The sequence below is a fragment of the Pogona vitticeps genome, chromosome 2 (assembly GCF_051106095.1).
Source record: "Pogona vitticeps strain Pit_001003342236 chromosome 2, PviZW2.1, whole genome shotgun sequence".
NCBI lineage: Eukaryota > Metazoa > Chordata > Lepidosauria > Squamata > Agamidae > Pogona > Pogona vitticeps.
Window position 1 is genome coordinate 294546921 of NC_135784.1, and position 18274 is coordinate 294565194.

Here is an 18274-nt window from a genome sequence, read left to right on the forward strand (position 1 = left end):
GTCTTTGTTTGAAGAGCTGTCCAGCCGAGTTTGGTTTCCAGGCAAAGAAGCATAAGTAGTGAGGGCCTTGAAGTTGCTACTCATCAACAGTTGGAGTCTGGACAGTAGAAGACGAAACAAGCTCATGGAAGTTAGCTGCTCACAGTATTTCCCTTTATAGTGGGACATAGTATGCTTCCAGGTGAAGCTTTTAATGGGCAATTGCACTGCCTTATTTATGGGAGGCCCAGATAATATTGATTAATTAACAGAAGTATGGTCTCTAAATTCCATGGGGTACTAGTCCCCTTTTATTCAGCACTGGTTAGGCATCATTTAGAGTACTGTGTCCAAGTCTGGACACTGCACTAAGAAGGATGCCAGAGAAGGGCAACAAGGGGATCAGGGGACTGGAAACCAAGTCTTATGAGGAAAGAACTGGGCATGTTTAGCCTTGAGAAAAGAAGAATGAGGAAAGATATGATTGCATTTTCAAAATACTTGACAGGTAGTCTGATCCTAATCATCCCATTGTGCAGGACACATAATAATTTCAAGATACAGGAAACCAGATTTAGGCTTAATAGTAGGAAAAACGTCTTAACTCAGTGCAACAATGGAACCAATTACCTCAGGAGGTGGTGAGCACTCCAACTCTGGAAGCACTGAAGAGACAATTGGGCCACCCTCTGTCAGATCTGCTTGGATTTGGATTCTTGCACTGAGCAGGGGATTGGACTTGATGGCCTTATGGGCCCCTTCCAACACAATTATTCTATGATTGTATGATAATGTTTGATTTTCTACTGTCTCATGCTTCTCCCATTGTTCCTTCCACCTTTTTTCTTATGAGAAATGATTCATTAATGGATTGGGGAGGAAGATAGCTGCATGGTGCCTTTTGATTGTGAGCAGCAGGTGCTGTACAGAAATATCCATAGTGCAATTCTGTTTAAATTTTACATCTTATTTCTAATTTTACATCTGCGACTATAAATTAGCATATGCACAATATATACAAATCTGCACTCCCATTTTGTCCTCTTTTTTTGGTGATGTTTAAGGGTCCCCCTCTACCTCTTTCAAGGCACAATGCAAATTTTAAAATTCAAATTATTTCATTCATTTGCTTATATTGGTTTGGTGGTAACATTCAGAGTTGTTGTTAACATCTTGGAACAGCGGAGTGAGTAAATCCAGAGAACAAATACAAATGCCTTTAGGATTTCTTCATAGAACTGTGCATATTGAGGAGCTAACGTTTTTATATTTTTCTCTAGTGGGTGCCATAAAAGATAAAATGAAAAATGATGGCTGTCTGAAGTTTCCAAAAACATCAATGTCCATTCTGTTGTTTAGAATATAGCTGACAGATGTATTGCAAATTCTTGATTCATTGCTGACTCCTGAAGTTGGCAGAGCTCCTGCTCATGCTGTGCATTTTAAATTACAGTCCCCTTGAGCAATTTATTGTCTTGTTTACCATATTAGTGTATATGGGCAATGTTAACAGAAATAACCTGATGTTTCCTGATATCTAATGCCATGTGTTACATTGGTAGACAATCCCTCCCAATTTCTTGATGGAGATGTCATTACTGCTGTGAGAGCTCAGGGACCTACCCTTCCTTGGTTCCTATCTAAAGCACTTTGCTGGTACAAAGAGGCTTTTGAGGATGGTGTTCTCAAAGTCTCAGAACCCTGAGGCTGTTTCAAAATAATGTTGCACCATAGTTCCAAACACAAACTTCTTCTTCCCCTTGGAATTCCTTTCTCTTCTCCTATTATTGAAACTTCCAATCTGGGTTTATGGGAAATTGTGATTTACCTGTAAGCCAGCATTGCAAATTGTATACTAGCCATGGTTTAGAATCTTGGTTTCCAGGCATGCTATTTAAGTTTACTTGGTTCAGTAAACTATGATCAGAGGTTGGAAATGTGACCTTTTCTGGAGTACAACTCCCTCAAACTGCTAACCAACATGACTGCTATGGTTTAGTAGAAATTAGGATTTGAAGTTTTTAATATGAAGGGAGGAAGGTCAAGAGTGGAAAAAGAGATATATGAATTGGAGGTTCATTCTTGTAATAATGCTTAGTTAATGTCTGGATATATTTATGCTATTCCTGTGCTGGGGGAAAGCCTGATCAATGGCAGGAACTGGGCTCCAGTATTTCCAGCTGTTGGACCTCCACTTTTTCCAGGCAACTTCAAAAATATTGTCCGGGTTATTTAGAACTGTAGTTCAAAAACATAACCTTTCCCATCTCTGATTAAAATAATCAACATCAAATAAATGCAGGGGTAGTGCAACTGCATGCACATTTACCCAAAGTACAATTGTTTTGATTTGGGTGGAATGTCTTCTCCAGTAAATTTCATATAGGATCACTGAATAAAATTCAACTGGAAAACCGCAAGACCTCTTTAAAACAGCTGGCAAAATTGTGTGGTTCTAAACATCTTTCAGAAAAGAACTCCAGGGAAAGCTTCTAATACTGCTGATAATGACGCGTGAAATGACACTTCTAATGAAGTGCTAATTTGGCCTTTATATCTTGACATGGGGCTGTGGTTCAGTAAACAGAGCACATGTTCTGCATGTGGAAGATCACAGGTCCAATCATAAGCCTCTCCAGGCAGGGCTGGAAAATTTCTTCCCAGGGACACTGGAGATCTGCTGCCAATGACTCCCTGCACCAGATTAAACAATATGAGGACACTATTCAGCATAAGGCAACTTTCTATTTTCCAGCCGGAGCAAAACAAATTCTAGGAGGTGTCTTACAAATGGGAACTCTTCAGCCTCTGGTTGCAGGGCCCAGCTGCATTGGACAGTCCCAAGGTCAAAGTGGATGTATTGTTATTATATTTTCATGGCTTTTTTCCCCCTAGGTCTCTCTCTTATGCTTTATGGGCTGTTTAATTTAGAAGTAGGACCCATGGAGAAATCAGTCCTTATTTCTCATTTTTGGTTTTATTTTGTTTTTGGTGATGCATTGCAGATTGTATTCAGTGGTGATCCTTATGCACCTCATAACTCCACAGAATATATGACATATGAAAGGGGAGTAGAGATTGGATGCTGGGGGATGTGCATCAATGCAGTTTCTTCCTCACTCTATTCCTGTGAGTATTGCCAAACTGGGTTCTTCCTAGATTTCTGATGTGTGTTTATCTATGGCTCTCAAGCATATTCACATGTCAGGGAAATTCTAGACCAGAGAATGTTATGGGAGGAAGTGCTCCTTCCAATAGCTAACCCTTTATCCTCATTTTTTTCCCATCAGAAATCCCACAGCAAACATTTAGGGCTGTTGAAACCTGGGTTTCCAGGTTATGCAACAAGCATCTGGATTCCAGAGGTGTGCAAATGGTGTTGCGATCCTACTGTGTTAAAAATGCAGCAAATGACCCAGTTACTTCACCCTGTAATGTCCAAACACTGCTGGAATGGTTCCTTTTTAAGGACAATATTGTTCTATATGACCTTCAGTCATTACAGATTGCTTTAAAAGGGGCATTCGGAACTATTTTCAGTCTGTTCATACAGAAATATATCTTTTAAGAAAAGTGCACTTTTTCTTTAAATGTTTTTTAAAGAATGCCTTGGCGCAAGAAGAAAGGATAAATGAATATTTTTAATCAGAAACAAAGGAAAAACAAACAACCTATCCTCTTCTGTTCTTTTTTCCCCAACAGACTTGCAGAAAGCCCTTCTACCTTACATAGGATTAAAGGGACTTTATTTCATTGGATACTTGCTCTTTGGCCTTGGGACAGGGTTTATTGGACTTTTCCCCAAAGTGTATTCTACTCTGGCTCTATGTTCCCTATTTGGTGTCATGTCCAGCACGTTATACACTGTACCATTCAACCTCATTGCTGATTATCACAGGGAGGAAGAGGTAAGCGAGAACGTATGTCTGTTGGCATTTATTGTTTGGTGCTGAATCCTTGTTCTAACTTGGAGGGTAACCCATCTCCATGCAGGAAATGAGGATAGCCAAGACATAAACGAAGAAGAACTCATAGTGTGAAGGTCTGCCTGAGGAATTCCTCCATTCTTTCCCTCCTACAACCTTCACTGATATGAATAATAACAACATTTCACTCTGTGCTCTTCTCTATGCTTACAGGAAATGCCTAATCTATCCTACATGGGAGTTACCTGTGAGTAAATAGTGATGAAAACAGATTGTAACACACTCCTGTGTGTTTATTCAGAAGGATGTCTGACTGAATTCTGCAGAATTTTCCTTCTGGTCAGTGTGCACAGCACTGTGGCCTGCGTGTTACAAATCAGCCCAGGGATAATTTGGCAGGATCCATCCTCTGATGCCACATTAACACACTTCACAGTGGATGCACAGCACCCAACAAAGTCTGTGAACCATTGGATAAGTCAATACTGCAATGCCTGGTGACTTGGAAATAAACCCCAGGATCAGGACAAAGAAACCAAATGGCATATTTTGCGTGTATTTAGATGTGATGCTCCCTCATAGGGTAAAAACAATCTGTTTGTCATAGCACATGTTTTCCCTCACATTCCTATTTTGCATTTAGTTTGATTTGTTTTATGATCAATAATAATTATTACTTTCTATCAAGTCAGTTCTGACTCATGGGGTTTCCTAATGGTATAGAATACTCAGAAGTGATTTACCATTTCCTTTTTCTGGGGTCACTATGGTATAGTGCAGTTTGTCCAAGGCCACAGAGGTTAGCTCTTCTCCTACCAGGCTGCTTTGACTCACGGAGTTATCCAGCCAGTTTTGCTTTGCGATTGGTCAATGAAAAATAAACATGAGATTATTTTGCAAGTCTGATGCTGTGGCACAGATCTCTGGAGAACCTCCAGATTAATCTCAAGGAATACACACACATTTCCTTTAAGGAACTAATTTGACATTTAATTTCAAGAAAAGAGCTAAGAAGCAGAAAGTCCTTTCACTGGAATTATTTTTAAACCATTTGCTTTTTTTTACCCCACTGCTAATGTATATTTCTCCTTCTATAGTGAAGTGTATCAGAGATTGCAGTATGTACAAAAGGACAAGATTCCTGTATCATCCACGCCTGTCTAAAAGAATGTCCTGAGTAACCCTGTGCTCACGAATGCAAAAAGACCTGGACCACCAGGCTGTGCACCATTAAAATGACAGAGAAATAATGCTCTAAAATAAAGATATGCTCAGCCTAGTACAGGATTCCTTGAACCACGGTTTGAGAAAATTGTATACACGAAAGCTTTCATGGCTGGGATCTAATGGTTGTTGTGGGTTTTTCGGGCTCTTTGGCCGTGTTCTGAAGGTTGTTCTTCCTAACGTTTCACCAGTCTCTGTGCCCAGCATCTTCAGAGGACACTTGAGAAAATTGCTCTTTTAGATTATGGCTCCCAGAATCCTCCAACCACCATGGTGCCTGGGGGGTTGTGGATTTTTCAAGTGCTATGGCTCTTGGCCCGAGTGAGATCAGAAAGACAGGTGCAAAATGCAAGGTAGTCAATAAATGTATTCGAACAGGCAGAAAAACAGGCAATGCGTTCACAGAGGGTTGGAACAAGCAAAAGAAAAAAATGCTGCCTGCATATGAATTGTAAGTTCTTCTATTTGCCCCAAACATCATGTCAGAAAGAATTTTCTTCAATCAAGAGAATAGGGGGTTCCCAAACTACAAGCCTGCGTCAAAACATGTAGCCCTTTAAATGGTTCATGAAGATAGTGGTGCCTCGCTAGACAGTTACCCTGCATGACAGACAGCAATTTCAGTGGAACGGATTATCATCGTCTAGCGAGGCACCACTGCATATTTAAAAAGTGTGAGTGTTAGTTATAATCTTAGAAACAACTTGCATTCTCTAGGTCTTTTTCCTGTTTACTCATGTCAAAAGGTCACTCTCTTCCTTATCTTAAGAGGGACAGAACATCTGGCCTGGCTGATGCTCCAGAATGCCCCCCAGCTTCATTCTGAGTCCTTCCCCTTTGCTTAAATGAAAACAGAAGGATCTGAAAATGTAAATTATTTAGCAATATTACAATGCAGGGAAACAAACTTTACCCTTATACCTGGAGGGCTGTGGGAGCAGGTCCCCCATACAAGCTCTGCCTTGAATGGTTCATGTTTCTTTATTTGTCTAAGTTCCATTTCCTTTCTTGTTTGGTTACAGACTCAGAGCAGAGGAAAAGAAGACGGTGCTTTCCGAGGCAAAGGAGTGGACTGTGCTGCCCTCACTTGCATGGTTCAGCTGGCCCAGATCCTTGTTGGTGTGGGTCTGGGCTTCCTGGTCAGTGTTGCTGGTAGCGTGGTGGTGGTGGTGATTTCCGCCTCGGCCATTGCCTTATTCGGCTGCTGCTTTGTAGCATGTTTTGTCCGCTACGTGGATGAAAACAATAAATAGTGGATAGTTGGGAAAACTGCTGCCTTTGGATCAAGCAAGGAGAAAGAAAGTTGGCTTTCGATGATGAAACCACAAAGTGGGGGTGGGAGATCCCAATATAGTAAGTACAAGGAAGGGTGCTGAGCTTATTTTAGGGATAGGGTTCGGCATGTTGGATGGTTCCTCTAAATCTTTGGACTAAAAGCCAAAAGCAGGTTCACGACTCCCACAACATTGGTGTCGCCAGCCTACAGTGAATCCATTTTCTCACTTGGTACGTGGTCTCTCTTTCTTTGGAGATTCTTTTCCATCTCCTACAATTCATCAAAAAAAATCTCTGAGGAGAATTCTGGGAGTCTCGGTCCACAAACCCACAACTTACAGCTACGTACATTTCATTCACCTGGAGCAGGGTCTACCTCTAATAATGGTGGTCTCCATTTTTTGTTCTTAACATTAAAAAAAGAAAGGAGAAAAAAAAATAAGAGATCATGATGCTTCCTGGAAACCACACACCCACAGCTTATTAGGCTATGTGGAAGGTTCCTCCAGAAAAAGAATGAAGCTCTGTGGCAGCTTCGGGGTTTTTTTTTTTTTTTTACATTAATAATAGGAAACAAATACTCCAGAAGGCCCAGAAGCCTTGGAGGGAGGCCCTGCTCCAGGTGAGTGAAATGTAGGTGTCTTGTCAGTGTGGGGGGGCCCCCTGAAACTCCCAAAATTTTGGCTGGGGAATTCTTGGATAATTCTGGATGTTGGAGGCAAAAAACATGCACACAAAACCACACACCTACTAGTAACACTTCTGCTGCTGTTTTGGGGTTGGCAAAACACAAAGGCATTTGTTCTGCCACAAAGCTGAGTCACACCTATGCTATGGTCAAGTGGGACTTAAAAGTTCTTCTCAGGAATCTGTATGTCAGAGATTGGCTAATTTTAAGCTACTATAGACATCTCCATCTGGGTTTTCACAATTGTGGATATTCGAGTACTCTTACACTGCCAATAGCTCTCTCTCTCTTTCTCTGTCTGTCTGTCTGTCTGTCTGTTTGTCTCTCTCTCTCTCTCTCTCTCTCTCACACACACACACACACACACACACACACACACACACACACACACACACACACACACACACACACGTATGCTTCTGGTACTTCATTGCACAAAAAAGAACCACAGTCAGGAAATATTAAATATTATACTGGAAATGAGGCTGTATTTAATTTATTTCAAAAGAACAATAAATTATGGCTTTTATTGGTTTTCTTCTGGTTGGAGAGTTGATACTCTCCTGTCACTCCAAAAAATAAAAGTACAATCCGGTTGAGCATTGATTTCATTAAGTCCATATATACAAAGAGTTTTCTCCCTTCAGCTTTTGAAAAGTGACAGGCCGTACGTGACTGCACCTGCAATGCCAATAATTTCATGTCCAGTGAAGAGCAAAAATTCAAAAGTTTTTATAGTAAAGCATACTTCGTCCAGTTGACATATCCAGATTGTGGCTGCTCAGACTTGAAAGTGATTGCCTCTCACTCAAGGCAAAATGTTTCTTAGCAAGGCTTACATCTTCTATATTGTTTTTGTTCCAATACAGAAGGTACAAGCAAAGCAATTTGCCCCCATCATGCAGTTAAAAGAGAAGCAAATGCCCACCTGACTGAGCCCTTACTGTGAGCAGATCCCTTTATACTACTGAAGGCATCTCACATAAATAGTTCTGCTACAATCCTTAGCATCCACCCTAAAAGGTAGGATGCAATATTAACAGATGTCAGAAGAAGGTTGCACAAGACTGGCTTGATTGTGGCAATGAAATGAATGGTAAGGTCAAGGTTAAAACCAGTGCTGTCCTAGCCATTTGAGTATTAGATTATCTTGCCTTAAACTCTTCCCGTGGGCTAGATGTCTCAAATACAATGCCATTTGCTCACTCAATGTGAAATGCAAGTGGAACAAAGAAAAAAAAATGTGGCAGTCTCTCCTAACTTCCTAGGAGGTGTGCCCTGTTCTGGTTCCTGCCGGGCAGACATATCCTCCCTCCAGGATGCTTTAAGCCAGTGGTTCTCAAACCCGTTGTGATTTCTGAGCAATCTCCATGCCTCCTTACCTCTTCTGTCTGGTTCAAAACCTCCAGAAAGTAAAATTGAAAAATTAGAGATCTCAGTCTTTCATGATGAATACTTTGGCATAAGAAGCTCATGGATTTCCAATTATGTCAATATATGCTTATTGTTTAAATAATCCAAGCTTTCAGTGGCAGTATCCTGCACCATCTTCATCAGGGAAGGCAAAATATCAACTAAAACAAAGCTAAACTTAAACATAACAAGGTACAATCAAAACCAGCTGGGTAAACATTCAGACCAAACTGAGGCAAATTAACATTAACGATCCAGTAACCCACACGGACCTGTATTATATAAGGGCAACCTGTCATGCCTATCTAGTTTACAAAACAAAGGCTTCCAGCAAGCACTAAAAGTAACACAACTGTCTCTTTTGATGGAATGTGGCTCAAGTTTTATCATGATAGCCTCAATAATAATTCTATCCAGAATTGACTGGTTTTGGCCAATACTTATACCCTATTCTTGAGAGTCCCCCGGACTGCAAAGAGAACAAACATATCCATTCTAAAGGAAATCAACCCTGAGTGCTCACTGGAAGGACAGATCCTGAAGCTGAGGTTGCAATAACTTTGGCCATCTCATGAGAAGAGAAGACTCCCTGGAAAAGACCCTGATGTTGGGAAAGTGTGAAGGTAAGAGAAGGGGATGACAGAGGATGAGATGGTTGGACAGTGTCATGGAAGCAACCAACATGAATTGGACCCAACTCCGGGAGGCAGTGGAAGGCAGGAGGGCCTGGCGTGCTCTGGTCCATGGGGTCACGAAGAGTCGGACACAACTAAACGACTAAATAATAACAACAAATTCCAATGGGGCTGATGACCATGCTTGATGCAATGTTTAGCCAGTCCAGATTTTTTTGGATGTTGTAATCTAATATATCGTGAATGTTCAGATATTCTCTCTGGAACAAATCTTCCAGTCTAGCTGATGTAAGTTTGACCACAGTAGCATGGTGCTCAATAAATGCCTAGGGCTCTGAGTCCCAGAGGATCTTTAACTACATGGGCCATTTGTTTTGTTAATAGGACAGAAAACGGGTTTGAAATGTAAGCTTTAATGTTTATTTGCCTGAGTCTGACCTGAATGTTTACCCAGCTGGTTTTGACTGCACCTTGTTGTATTTAAGGTTAGCTTTGTTTTAGTTGATATCTTGCCTTCCCTGACGAAGAGGGTGCAGGATATTGTCATCGAAAGCTTGGACTATTTAAACAATAAACATGTATTGACATGAATGGAAACCCATGAGCTGTTTACACAATTGAAAAATGTTTATTTGGGGCTTTTAAGAAAAAAGAAATTGGAAATGAATTCCTGGACATTTCCAGTTGTTGTTTTAAAATGAATAATATATACACAAGGAAGATACTGGGTGGCAGCAGCAGCAACTAAAAGTGACACTGGTGGAGGAGGCAACAACAGTGACATTCAAGCTAACTTTTGTTATTACTACAGAAGGTGGCAATGGTGAACCCCTGCTGATCTTTCCTTAAAATGACCACCCTATGATGAGGCAACAACAACAGATACACAGGATCAATTAGATAACCTACAGAAGTTCCCAGGAAGGGAGGGAAATCATCCCCTTGACCTGCTGAAGTTGCCAGTGTTTGAAATTAGTGGATCTATGGTGTGGCTCTATAAGGTTTCACTCCAGTGGGGTGATAGCTTTCGGATATCACCAACATGAAAACTGCCTGCATGATTGTCAATGGAGCAAAAGCATTCTCTGCACACAGGAGATTTGAAGGCTTTTGCAGGTATCTGGAAAGAGCTTAGTTTGTTGTCCCAATGCTACAATCAAGCTAGTTGAGGTCCAGCAGGGAAGTAGCTCCATCACTCCCTCCCGCCTGCTCCCCCCCCCCGTGTCAGATCAGGTAACCTGTACTCTAAAACAGACAGTTCAGTGCACAAGAGCACTTGAATGCATACTCATGCACAAAGGAATAACCACGCTCAAGAATGTTACGCATATAGTGATTTAATCATCCACAGATAACAAGGCATTGTCTCTTGATACAGAGAATTGGTACAAGGGTTTCTTCATTGAAGCATCCTTTATTTCCAGTTTTGGAGCACCAGCCTAGCCATTTGGGATTCATATTAATGTACAAGAATTAGCATGCTTGGGTACAACGGCAATCAACCTTTGGCACAATCTCCAGCCCTTACGTGCGAACACTGTGTCATTTGGATTAGTGCAATAAGAGCCTTGGAGAGTTACCTGTAAATCAAAGCTGGAGAGGATGAATGGTAGCAAACAATGTCAGAGCTGAGTTCTCTCCAAATAAGGAATCTGGAGAGAAAAAGTTCATGGATAAAAGTACTGTTGTTTATATCCATTTAAGTCAAGCAGTTCATGACTTGAGTGAGGAATACAGAAGTACCAGAGAAAGATTTCAGGAGTCATGTCCAACGAGGATGATTTATTTTAAAGGTACATACAATATTTTTCCAGACAGGTCATAAAGACAAATCCAGGCAGCTCCGCCAGCACTAGCACTTGTGCCAGCTGAATACAGCAGTTTATCTCTGAACATTGAGAACTAAGGATGAGCAGCTGGCAGGAAAGGGCATGTGCCTGGTGCATTGGTTGTGGGCTTCCGAGAGACACCTGCCCAGCTTGGAGAATTTATTTTTGAACCCTAACTCCTACATCTTAAAAATCAGAGTCATCACCTTGCCGACAAAGGTCCGCATAGCCAGAGCTATGGTTTTCCACTAGCGATGTATGGAAGTGAGAGATGGACCATAAAGAAGGCTGACCACCAAAGAATTGACACTTTTGAATTGTGGTGCTGGAGGAGACTCTTGAGAGTCCCCTGGACTGCAAGGAGAACAAACCTATCCATTCTAAAGGAAATCAACCCTGAGTGTTCACCGGAAGGACAGTTCCTGAAGCTGAGGCTCCAATACATTGGCCATCTCATGAGAAGAGAAGACTCCCTGGAAAAGACCCTGATGTTAGGAAAGTGTGAGGGCAAGAGGGGAAGGGGACGACAGAGGACGAGATGGATGGACAGTGTCATCGAAGTGACCAACATGAATTTGACCTGACTCTGGGAGGCAGTGGAAGATAGGAGGGCCTGGCATGCTCTGCTCCATGGGGTCACAAAGAGTCAGACATGACTTAATGACTAAACAACAACTCCTACATCATCCCCCAGCAAACACAGCCAAGCTAGCTGAAAGATTCTAGGAGTTCCAATCAGAAAGGACATCCAAGTTGCGCAATTCTCTAGTTGCTCTTGGAAACCAGATGCTAGACTAAGAGGAGTTTTGGTCTAATCTGACAACAGGGGTCTTGTGATATTAGTTGTGCTTTTTAAAGTCCCCAATATATTTCACAGCTCTGGAAACAGGAAAATATCATGGGGGGGGGGGAGGACGTGAGCAGGGCAGAGAGGTTCTGAAGCCACAGATCTAGGTTCTTTCTACTTTTCTTTGGATTCAAAGGTTTGCCCCAGGAATGCAACAACACTACAGACTCATTCTGACTTGCTCTCTCCTCCATCACTAAATGTCAGCATCTTCAGGACTTGAGAGAGTTGCTTTTTTGGACAACAACACCCACCAACAGTCCAGCCCAGTCATGCTGGATGTGGTGGCCATTCGGGGGAGTGGCTAGTAATTTAGAAAGAACACTTCCAGGATTTGGGTACCTCTCAGATTTCAGCCTGAGCACAGGTGCTACTATGGGATATCAGAACATGGAGCATGCTTCAAGCCTGAGGATAGGATTATTCCAGGAGCAGCTGCTGGGTATAAATGTACAATCTTCTCCCACTTGGAACTGAATCATCTGATGATGCTTCTTACATAAAAAGCTCTCTTGTCCCAACAGGATGAGAAAATTCTGACCCCACCCATTTCCTGATGGGAAATGAAATAGACAAATACCAGTTCTGGTGTAATGGCAGTACTCAGCAACACATAGCTTGTTCCCAAGATGGACAAGTCCAGACACTCACCTCCTTAACACAGTCCCTGTGTATCCTTTTCAACAAGGGGATGTCTCGTGTAAAAATATCCCTGCTGGAGGAGACCCAATGCCATCTAGGCTAAGATCCTGCTGTGACCAAACAGCTGCGCTAGATGGAAGCTCACAAGTGTTTCATCAGTACAGGAGTGTCCTCCTTTTCATGTTCCTTAGGAACTAATAGGAAGATCCTAGTTTCTCCAATGCTGGGCGGTAATCCCTTAGTTTGCCATGAATTTCTTTAAGCTCCTTTGAAAGCCATCCAAGTTGTCATCTCTCGCTACACCTTGTGGCAGCAGCTTCCACGGGAATCTATATCAGCCCATGATCCAGTATTGTAAGAAATTGAGAAAAGCTTCTTCCTACACATTTACCACAACCATGCATAACTTTTATGTATCATTATTCTTTCTGCCCTCCTGACTGGCCGTTCCCCCCCCCCCCCAATGATAAAAAGTGCCAACCTGAGGAAGAGCACTGAAGAATGTGAAAACTCATCTCATTCGTAACTCTTTGGTGCCTCAGGAGAGACAAAATCTTGATCTTTGTGTCTTTTAGTGGATCCCACAGCCACTTCTCCTGCAAACCTCAAGCGCTCAAAGTTTCCTTTCCTGAGGGGGGCTCCTTGATTATTTAGCAAGACTTTCTCAAGCTCTACAATACCCTTTTGAAGGCAGGCTGATCTGAACTGTGCACCGTATTCCCAGAGTGGTTACACCATCTAATTCTCAGTGATAGGAGACCCCAACATACTTCTAGTCTAGTCTAGTGTCGTTTGTAGGTTGCTCTTTCTCTTGTGAAGAACATTTCCCTGGAATAACAGAAGAGTCCTACGCAAACTTTCCCTTTTTCTCTCCCCTCCCTCTTGGGCGGTTTTTATTAAGCGGTTTGAGGAGCCCATTTTTATAAATGCTGCCCCATTCCCACTGGTATAGTGCAGCCAGGAGCAAAGCCTTAGGATTTTTCTCATTGGCAGGTACTATTATGTTGTCTGCCGCTCCTCACTGGAGGTTTCCTTGTTCTCTTTGAGTTTAGCTGCAACCACCACTGGGAGAACAGGAGTGAGAGAAATGGATTTTCTAGGAACAGCATATCATTGCTTCCTAACCCTGTTATAATGCAAAGTTGATTTATTTTTAATAGGCAGTTAAGAGCTATTAGTTTTGCAAAAGACCTGCCCGTAGTGGAAACAAAAAACTTATAATACTCCTTTCTTGATGTGGGATGAATCTGGCTGGCTGCATTTTCACTCAGGGAGGGGTTGGATATTGGAAATGTCATGAATGATGAGCCCCGGAACTTCCAAATTTACCTCTGCTCCATTGGCCACTTCTCGACCCAGATAAGAGGCAATCCCAGGTGCGGTTCAATACAGTGAGAACTCCCTCTTACTGTCAATCTACTGGCCCTGGAGAGAAGGAATAGTCCCCATTTCCCTCTATGCCATGGTTCCATAGGTTTAGGAGGGAAGCTCAGCAGAGGTGCTGCTGGGCAAGGGCTCAGAGCGGCTGCTGTACACAACCACGCCGGGCGGATAGGAAATGATGTCTGGCAGGGTTTGAGCTGCAGCAGCTGCTGGAGGAGGAGGAGGGCAACTACTACTTGCTGGATTCGCAGGCATCAGACTATGCAGTACCTGCTCCTCCTGCTCGGGCTTGGTGGTGGCTGTGAAAGGGCGCATGGCGGTGACCGAGGGCGATGTGATCCTCCAGAGCAGTTTCTTGAGTGCTTTGCGGAACTCCCTGCGCATGAGGCAGTAGAAGATGGGGTTGAGGCAGCTGTTGGAGTGTGCGAGGCACACGGTGATGGGAAAGAAGTACGCCTGGGAGACAAAGTAGGCGTAACTGAAGTGTAGGGCGTTCAGCTTGATGAGGATCCCCCAGGTGGTGAGCGCCTGGTTGGGCAGCCAGCAGAGGAAGAAGGACAGGACCACGATGGTCACCGATTTGGTCACTTTGGTCCGGCGCTTCATGCTTGGGCCGCAGGAGCTGGCACCCACGTGCCTGTCGCTGATGAAGCGCACCAGCAGAAGGTAGCAAAAGGTGATGATGCTCAGAGGCAACAAAAAACCCAAGAGGACTTTCTGGGCTTGGTAGAGTCCCAGCCGGAAATTGCTGCCTTGCTTGTCGGGGAGCCTGATCAGGCAGAGTTCCTCGCCCAAGAGATTGGTGACGGTGGAGAAGATGCCAGTGGGCAGAGAGGCCAGAATGGCCAAGATCCAGACCAGCGCGCACAGCCATTTGGCCGGAAAGGAGCCGCCAGGCAGCCCTCCTTGCCTTCTGCTTTTCAGGGCAGAGGCCACCGCATGGTAGCGGGCAATGCTCATGGCCGTGAGAAAGAAGACACTGGCGTACATGTTCATGGCCGTCACGTAGGAGAGGATCTTGCACATGGCATTGCCGAAGAGCCAGGTGTAATCCAAAGCATTCTCCACCGCCCAGAAGGGCAAAGTCAAGACAAACTGGAAATCGGTCAAGGCCAGGCAGGTCACAAAGAGATTGATGGAGGACTTCTTCCATTTGCTTTTCATCAAGTACAGCACCAGCACGTTGCCCACCAGCCCGAGGGCGCACACCACGGAGTAGACGATGGAGAGGAAGATCCGCAGGACAATCGAGGCGCTCCCTCGCACCCCCTCAGCCCTCTCCAAGTTGACGAGGCTCCTCCAGAATTCCGGGAGGGTCTCGTTGGTTCCGTTGCCCACCAGCCTTTCCTCCATGAGGCTTGAGGCGGGGAAGGCGTCCAGGAAATCCCCCGCGTTGGCGTCTTTCATGCTGGCTGCTAGAGAGCAGTAACTGTATTCACAGAGGGCACCCATCCCATCGCAGGAGGAAACCTCTTGCTCTCTTTCGTCCCACCGCACCCACGCTGGCAAGGCTCTGGCGATCGAAAGGGGAGGTCTTCTAACCTGCCGGCCAACACAGTCTCGGGCGCCAAACGAGCGAGGAGCCTCTCCCTGGGGTTGTTGCCGGAGCTGGCTAAAGTCATCGGGGAGGAATCTGTGGGTTAACGAAAGGGGGAAAAACGATGCAGCCGCCTTGCCTTCTGAAGGAAAGGGGAGAGGGAGAGTCACGGCTCTTTTTCATTTGCAGAATAAGCATAGCAACCCCAAAGCAGGCGGCGATGTATAGACACCCCACCCTCCCACTAGCCTTCGAAAGAAAGTGACCCAGCCGCTACTTTACCATTCGGTTGATCTTCTCAGGAGCAGATCCTTTCCGAGGTGCCTGCATGGGCTGGTGTGTGAGTGGCTATGATGTTCGCGTTCCAGCCTTCTAGGGTTATCTTTGAAAGAAGGAGGTGTCCTCTCTCTCTCTCTCTCTCTTTTTTTAATACTTCAATTAGCCGGTCATCTACACTTGTCAAGTCTTTGCTTCCTCCTGCTCTGGTGCGGTTATAACGCTTTCTGCCACCGCTGGCAGCTTTTAAGGTGCGCGCGCAGCGACGCCCTCCCGGAGCTCTCTGAGGTCCTGAAATCTAGCCATCGGGTAACGTGCACTGTGCCCGCCTCTCTCTCTCTCTCTCTCTCTCTCTCTCCTGCTCCCTTTGGCAGCCTCATTAGCTGGCACCGCAGTATCCCTTGGGATTTGTTCCTTTCCACCGATTTTCTGACCTTTCTTCCTGCAGGTACGCGCCGCAAATCTTAAGATGATCTACAGCCACCTTCACGGAACTGTAAGCGCAGGATAGCTTGTGGCAGAAGGGATCGCAACCTCCACTTCAAACGCATGTCTTACTCTCTTTCTCCACCTCCTCTTACCTTTATCTCTGTCTGTCTGCCTGCTTGCTGGAGAGAGGTACAGACTGTGTGTACATACATAAAGTTTCCCCCAAACTCAAGGTGGAAATGGTTTTTTCTGCTATACAGGAGAAAAACAATAATTCTGATAGAGGCCCCAAATAAAACAAAGAAAGTATTGTGGGACATTAAAGACAAACAGATTTAAATTTTGTATGACCAAAAAAGTGAGAAGAAATAAAGCTTCCTTCAAATATAACAGGTTGAGATATTTGTTGTTTTTTATTACGTGTCTTCAATTTATGGGTACCATATGAGTGAGCTCTCTCCAAAATGTGCTATTATTAACTGCTCTGCTCAGATATCAGTGAAATATTTAGCCATAGATTAGCCTTTAAGGTGTCACAATACTTTTGTTTCTATCTTGGATTCGTTTTGGTTATGCAAATTGCTCAAGCACACTAACTATGAAAAGTTTGGTAGTGAAGCAAGCAAAGTGTTTAGGCTACAGCTTTCAGTAATTTTTCTGATACAGCCTGCCTTTCAAAGTCACTTTCACAGTGACATTGCCTACACTGCAGATCTACTTGGAAGTAATCTTATTTAAATCAATGATATTTGCTTCCAGATATTTGCTTTGTAAGACTATTGCAGTCTTACAATTCAATCCTCTGATTACTCATAAGTAAGTTCAATCTAATTCAGAGGGGCTCACTCCCAGATATACTCAGTTACCTGGAAGTAGGTCTCATTGATTTAAATAGATATTACTTCCAAGGATTGCAGTCTTAGGGTGCATGGATTTAGCCTTGGTCTAAAAGAAAGCTCTCTAAGGCATAGGAAAAAATAGAGAAAACCAGGGTTTTCAAAGTTATGTGTCATATCCTTTTCTCATTGCCACAGAATAAGTAAAAGAAACCTGTATGATTATTTGTTTAGTAACGGAGCTTTCAAGAAAGGTAGTGTGACAGCCTGAGTGCTATCAATTGTTGATAAAGATTATTTTTACTACATGACATCACATTTTTATCTTACTTTACAATTGTTAAATAGACAGTTTGAAACTGGCCAAAGACCTTAAAGTTCTGGTAGATCTCTCATGGGTTTTCAATAGTGTACCTTAATAAATACTATTGGGGTGTTTCCCCCCAAATTATCTCCCTATGAAATATTATTAGAAAAATAATAAGCTGTTGTAATACACCTAGTTTCATCCAATTTAGGAAGGTAAGTAGGATCAGGCCTGGTGTGTGTTTAAAGGAGAGACCACCTGGGACTACCTGGGCTCTCTGGGTAGGACCAGGAACCAATCCTGTCAGAAACCCTGAAGACCTGCTGCCGATCAGAGCTGGTCATATTGGGCTATCTGGACCAATGGCTTGACTCGGTATAAGGCGACTTCCTAAGTTTCAAAGGCTTTTCAAATGTTTTCCTTGAAAATGCATTAATTCAAAGCATTTATAGGTCACTTTTTAGTCACTCATTCTTACTCATTACAGAGTTAGCCAGACTGTAAGCCAGCCAGAACTGGCATATCTCCTTCCAAAGACAATTGCAGAGCTCCATATGATTGTCAGCAGATTGTTCCTTGAACCTGGGGCATTCATGGTAGCAACCCTGTTTCTAGGAGCAACCAGGGGACTCTTAACACCCACGCTGATGGAATATAATGAACGGCTGACTTGCGGAATGAAATTAGTATGAGGACTTATGGAGAGAAAGAACAACATTCTGGCTAGAATAATATCTTTACTGGATATGTAAAAGGTCTCAGACAAGGCACGTTTTTGAGCTCTCCAGAAGAGTTCTCTTGGCACAGATGGTTAAAAACATAGGGGGTAGGGAAGAGGCAAAAAGCCCCCGCCAAACATACAAAATCAAGCTATGGTGCAGACTGCGAGTAAGAGATACTGTAGATTCAATGCAAAACAAAGGTCTTGAGCTCTCTGAGTAGACTGAAGCCTACCCAGAGCCATGGAAGGCCTGGCAGTTGCAGAAAGAAGGTCTGAAATATGTGCCTCTTGGAGGGCCAAACCTATGCTGGAAGATTAGCAATACCT

The 18274-nt window shown here is 43.5% G+C and overlaps 2 protein-coding genes across 4 annotated transcripts in view; one reads left to right on the top strand and one right to left on the bottom strand.

The window, feature by feature from the left end:
• SLC45A2 (solute carrier family 45 member 2) overlaps positions 1-18274 on the top strand; it is a 45868-nt gene that overhangs the window by 15241 nt on the left and 12353 nt on the right. Inside the window, exons 5-8 of one of the 3 annotated variants that reach the window (XM_072992861.2) lie at positions 2985-3108; positions 3682-3887; positions 6152-6268; positions 16103-16473. In XM_072992861.2, the coding sequence (XP_072848962.2) occupies positions 2985-3108; positions 3682-3887; positions 6152-6268; positions 16103-16165 (510 nt within the window). In that variant the 3' untranslated portion in view covers positions 16166-16473. Of the gene's footprint in view, positions 1-2984; positions 3109-3681; positions 3888-6151; positions 6790-16102; positions 16474-18274 lie in introns of those variants that run through there. The other 2 variants (XM_020807115.3, XM_078384498.1) reach the window with 2 other exon arrangements.
• Positions 10462-16148, bottom strand: RXFP3 (relaxin family peptide receptor 3). The gene is made up of 2 exons (XM_072992862.2): positions 15661-16148; positions 10462-15474 (listed from the first exon to the last, which is right to left on the bottom strand). Exon 2 carries the CDS (start codon positions 15291-15293, stop codon positions 13935-13937), a length of 1359 nt encoding a protein of 452 aa, XP_072848963.2. The 5' UTR covers positions 15294-15474; positions 15661-16148; the 3' UTR covers positions 10462-13934.